The sequence below is a fragment of the Otolemur garnettii genome, unplaced genomic scaffold (genome assembly GCF_000181295.1).
Source record: "Otolemur garnettii isolate 467f Iridium unplaced genomic scaffold, OtoGar3 scaffold00030, whole genome shotgun sequence".
Classification (NCBI taxonomy): domain Eukaryota; kingdom Metazoa; phylum Chordata; class Mammalia; order Primates; family Galagidae; genus Otolemur; species Otolemur garnettii.
Window position 1 is genome coordinate 2,062,294 of NW_003852425.1, and position 5,698 is coordinate 2,067,991.

At 43.8% G+C, this 5,698-nt stretch overlaps 1 protein-coding gene across 1 annotated transcript in view; it reads right to left on the reverse strand.

Moving 5' to 3' along the window:
- DMXL1 (Dmx like 1) overlaps positions 1-4,373 on the reverse strand; it is a 157,712-nt gene extending 153,339 nt beyond the window's left edge. The window contains exons 1-2 of the mRNA XM_023512698.1: positions 4,219-4,373; positions 3,850-3,951 (exon numbers count right to left, since the gene is read on the reverse strand). Of these exons, the coding sequence (XP_023368466.1) occupies positions 3,850-3,936 (87 nt within the window). The 5' untranslated portion in view covers positions 3,937-3,951; positions 4,219-4,373. The remainder of the gene's footprint in view (positions 1-3,849; positions 3,952-4,218) is intronic.
- Positions 4,374-5,698: the final 1,325 nt, after the last annotated feature.

Sequence of the window (5,698 nt, forward strand, 5' to 3'; positions counted from 1 at the left end):
AAAAAAAAAAAAAAGAGTATAAAAGAACCTGCCTGTGGAGGTCCTAACCATATTATAGGGTGCCACCAATCTCTCAATCACGGTTCTGCATGTCCACAACAAAGCCATGGAAATCACATACACAAGTCAGGACTGGTTAATGATAAAATTAAAATACAAATAAAGTGCATTATGAGTATGGGACACACAGTTGTTGCCTACTAAAAACTTTCTGATTAGCCAGGCATTGTGACAGGCACCTGTAGTCCCAGCTACTTGGGAGGCTGAGGGAAGAGAATCACTTAAACCCAAGAGTTTGAGGTTGTTATAAGCTGTGACAGCACAGCACTCTACCAAGGGCGACATAGTGAGACTCTGTCTCAAAAAATAACCAAAAAACAAAAAAAAAAGCTTTCTTTCTAAGAACAAAGTCAGGGCCAGGTATGGTGGCTCACGCCTGTAATCCTAGAACTCTGGGAAGCTGAGGCGCAAGGACTGCCTGAGTTCAGGAGTTCCAGACTAAACTGAGCAAGAGTGAGACACCGGACTGTACTAAAAATAGAAAAATTAGCCAGGCATTGTAGTGGGTGCCTGTAGGGCCAGGTACTCAGGAGGCTGAGGCAGGAGGATCACCTGAACCCTGGAGCTTGAGATTGCTATGAGCTGGGCTGATGCCAAAGCACTCTCGTCTGGAGCAACAGAGTGAGACTGTCTCAAAAAAAAAAAAAAAAAAAAAAAGAACGAAGTCAAAATAATTTGATGCCACTTTAAGTAGTAAAAAAGTATCTAATATACAGATACATATACTAAACTAAATTAGTAACTGCATATTTTAAAATCTAGAAAACATAAGAACTGGCATTCAATTTCAGTTCAATTCAAAACCTGTCAGACTTTATGCAGAAAATAGATCTCCTATCTTATAATCTTTCAAAGTAAGAACAGGTAAGTTATCTGCAAACATGAAAAGGGCAGAATTATAAATATAGGACTGTCCTAAAAGAAGGCATTAAAGTAGCAGAAAAGGATAAAAGAATTTTTCAGGGGGGCCTGAGAGAGGAAGATCTCATGCCCTTATCTTAAGTAAAATAAATTTGAGAGGGACTTACTAGTCTTTACATGCCATCTACCATTAAGAGAAGTCAAAAAGAAGTTAAAAACCAAAACTCAACAAGTAGACAATAGATTCTGCTTTTTAACATGAGAGAAGAAAAAAGGGCAATTTTAACAGAGATAAATTTAAGGTGTATGTAAGGGTCCCAAGAAACTTAATTTGTAACAGAACTGCCAGTTTAATGTTAAAGAGGATAGATTGGCTGAAAAGAAAACCATGATTGTTAACACTGAAACTGCACCAAGGTTAAAGAGAACTAGGACTCTTTATACTAAAAATAAAAGAAGAAAAATTATTTTTAATTTATTTACTGAAATGCTTCTGATAGAAATCTAAAGTAGGCTTGATGGGAGATGACTAAAACCTGCTCTGTGAAAAAGAACTTTATTTATTTATTTTTGAGACAGAGTCTCCCTCTGTCACCCTGTGTAGAGTGCTAAGGTGTTACCATAGCTCACAACAACCTCAAAGTCTTTGGCTTGGGCAATCCTCTTGCCTTAGCCTCTGCAATAGCTGGGACTGCAGCCATCCCCCACGACACCCAGCTAGTTTTTCTATTTTCAGTAGAGACCAGGTCTTGCCCTTGCTCAGGCTGGTCTGGAATTCCTGAGCTCAAGCAATCCTCCTGCCTCGGTCTCCCAGAGTGCTGGCATTATAGGCATGAGCCACCATACCTGGCCTAGAAAAGAACTTTAAACTTCAACAGAACTGAGAACAAGCTACATTGATGGTATAAAGATGACCATATAATCCTTGGCACATTGACTAACCTCTCCTTAAAAATAACATGGAAGTATTTGGCAAGGTTTTTATAGAGGGATGCATCCAGGTATATAAACAGGCAATCATATTGTATATGCTTTGAAGTTCATACCACTGTTTACACATATTCTAGGTTGGTTTTTTTTTTTTTAGAGACAGAGTCTCACTTCATTGCCCTTGGTAGAGTGCTGTAGCTTCACAGCTCACAGCAACCTTTAGCTCTTGGACTTAGGCGATTCTCTTGCCTCAGCCTCCCCAGTAGCTGGAGTGTCCCCTACAATGCCCGGCTATTTTTTGTTGCAGTTTTGCTGTGGCCAGGTGTGAACCCACCACCCATGGCATATAGGGCTGGGGCCCTACTCACTGAGCCACAAGCACCACCCCCTTTTTTTTTTCCTTTGAGACAGTCTCATTATGTCACCCTCTGGAGAGCAACCTCTAACTCTTGGGCTTAAGCATTCTCCTGTCTCAGCCTCCCAAGTAGCTAGGACTACAGGTGCCCACCACAAAACCCCGCTATTTTTTTTGTTGTTGCAGCTGTCATTGTTGTTTAGCTGTCACAGCCAGCCGGGTTCAAAACCGCCAGCCACGGTGTATGTGGCCAGCACCATAACCACTGTCCTACGGGCACCGAGCCAGATTCTGGACATTTCTTAGAAAAAGTTCTTTAAATTAGCAATGGAAAAAGCACTAATAAAGTTTTATGAATAGACAGACAGCAAAGACCGTAACTGAACTATCCTGTAATCTCCCACTCAGAAAATCTCCTAAGGATGGTATTTATTTCCCTCTTTTAAATGCCAGGAGCTGAGAGCCCAGCTCTAAGGAGACTACAGTAGTTCACTGAGACCTTCAGAGATCACTCTTCTCCCAAGTATTCAGGCTAGGTAAACATTTAGAATTAGAATCTCAAGAATTACTAATGTGCAGTACAAACTAAGGTGTGTATGAGTCACTCTACAGGGGAGGTACAGTCTCTATTTGAAAGCAAAGTGCTTGCTGTCACAACTCTAGAAGCACAATTCAAGCATTTAATGCCTAAACCATGTTAAATGCTGACTATTGTTTATTCTGAATGACAAAAGCTACAAAGTTAAAAGTAGACAATAAGATTACAAATTTAGGACACCTAAACCTGAGGCATCTGTTAAGTTGTTTACTTTGTTTCACATAAAAATTAAGTTTTACTTTTAATCATAACTAAAGAGATATCTACATAAGTTGTGGTTAAAATCACCAGCATTACAAATGTGTTTAGGTAAAGGATATTATGTACAGTCCTGACACAAAGTTCGAAAGTATTACAAAAACTACCGTTAAGGCAGAAAATGCTATGTTGTAAGTAGCCAGAAGTTTGAGGCTCTCTTCCTTGTATGAAAAGCAAGTCACTTTCATTAAACTTTAACTGGAAATTACCAAGTTACTGAAAAATACTCAGTAAGTATTTTGTAACATAAGAAAACGTTCTTTCCAAAGTTACACCTCTGCGAATTTGACACAAATGAAATGCCCTGTTTTCATTATATCTTTACTCAGTTCTAGTTGACAGCAATCAGTAACTATTTTAAGAATCCATTCTCTTTAAGTACAAAGATACTTGACCTTAATGTAAAAAATGAAACCAATTGCAACTATTTCTAACTTTAACAATGTGGGCGTATAGAGAAGATAATAAAAAGCCCTCAACTCGTTATTCAACAAAGATTTTCAGATAAAGGACTTTGGTAAACTACCCTGGCCCAAGGAAATGACACTAAAAACTTTGGGAAAAAATCCTACAAAACATTCTAACTTCAGACTCTATACAGTACCTCAATGATCGAAATGTTTTTGCCTCTTTCGTTCTCAGAGGACAGGTCTGTCCAGCCCTAAGCGGCAGGGACTCGGGTGGGGGCGACGAGGCGCTCTCGGCCTCCGCCGGTCATTGTGGCCGAGCCTAGCTGGCTTAGGGTAGCGGACCGGCCACGGGGGACGCGGTAACCTCCCTCACTCACCGTGAAGCGCTGGTCGCCGATGCTGCCCACGGAGAAGCAGTGGTCCCCAGGATTCACAGCCCCGGTCAGCACCTGGTGCAGGTTCATGTTGGCTCCTTAGTTCTGCAACGGACACCGCGTCCAGCTCATGCCTAGGGTCAGTGGCCGCTTCCCTCCCTCCTTCCCTTAGGGGCGGCGGCCGCTCTTAGGCAGCGACAGCAACAAGCGCCGAGAGCTAGAGCCGCTCAGCTGGGGCCCACGCCTGACCCAGAGCCCTGGAGGGCGAGGCCCGGAGGGGGCGGGCCGGTGAGCGAGCGGGCGGAGCGCCGCGCTCCTCCGCGCACCTGTCACTGTCTGCGCCAGCCCAGGTGAAGCTAGGGGTCCACTCACCGGCCGCGACCCGGGCAGGGCCGCACTATCCACACGCTTCCTCTGGGGCTCGGGCAGCCGGTCCTGACCGAGCCCAAGTGGCGCTGACAGCAAGCGCGCTCCCTCCCCGCCTGACCTTATCCCTCCCGGCCCCGGTGCCCGCCACCCTCACTGTTCTCGGCCGCTCTATGCGTCTTTCGGGCCCTTCGGCCGAAATATCGCGAGATTTCCCTTTGCGAAGGGGCGTACCAAAGTGAAGGACTTACTTTTTTTACCACAGTGTGCATATCCGCAAGTGGATGTGAAAACGCCTCCTCTCGTCAAAATCTGGCCAATCCCGAGCTCCGAACCGAAGGCTCCGCCCACTAGTGAGGGCGGACCCTTATCTTTGAGGCTTGTGAAGGAGAATGCTGTCTGTTGCAGTGTTGAACAGGATGAGCCAAGTAGAAGAATAGCGAACCTAGAATGAGGTGAGATTTATCAAGTTGTACTTTAGGTTAGGGCTTAATGTAACTATTGGGCCAGGAAGTTTAAAGGGAAGAAGTACAGTCTACGTGGAGTTGCAGGGCCCTCGGTGCCGGTAGGACTACAAGTCCCAACGTGCACCGCGCCCTTAGGCGTCCCTAAGGGTATCTCTAAGTAAAAGTGACCCCCGAAATGTCTGAGCTCGCCGGATGTTCGTTTCTCCAGCCTCACGCGCGTTTCCGACTAGCTAAGAGGGTGGTTTGGGAACGGCTCAATTGACAGTTACCAAAGTGGCATTTTTTTCAACTAAATTTATCTTAACATGTATTTTGAAATAGTACTAATAACACTGCACTAGCCCTGCCTTGAAGCGTTTGTTGTGGCAAAGAACCTAAGAATTCCAGAATTAGAGTATATGTACTGCTGAAGCGAGCACAGAATTCCAAAAATATTAAATGTCACAGCTACAAACAGTATATTCAGCTCTTTTTGTATTTTGACACAAGTTTAGGATTATAACTGACAAACATCTGTTTATATGCCTCCCTCTACTACACTGTAAGCCTCTTAGGGATAGACTGTGTCTTGTTCCTCTTTGTAGCGCCCAAATGTCTAGCACAATTCCAGTCCCAATTAAGGTAGGTGTTCAATGAATGGATGTAAATGGGAGTAAGTAGGAATCTCCTATTTTTGTAGTTGGGGGGGGTTCCCCATAAGTTCTGTGGCTGCCTGATAGTTTATTCCTTCTGTTCTGTCCAGTTGTTGGTTCTGAAAGGCATTCCATGTCGCAGAATAAAAGAAACTAAGAAACCTAGCAGTTCAGAAATCTGGGATCTATTCCTGATTCTCAAATTAACTAACTAGCTGCGTGCGGCCTTGGAAAAATCTTGTTTTTCTTGTTAACTTTTAAGACTCATTTTCCTCATTTGTAAAATTAGGAAGTTTAACTTGATGATCAAGAATATTTTGTTTGGTAGCTGGGCATTGTGGTGGGCGCCTGTAGTGCCAGCTACTTGGGAGGCTGAGGCAAGAGAAT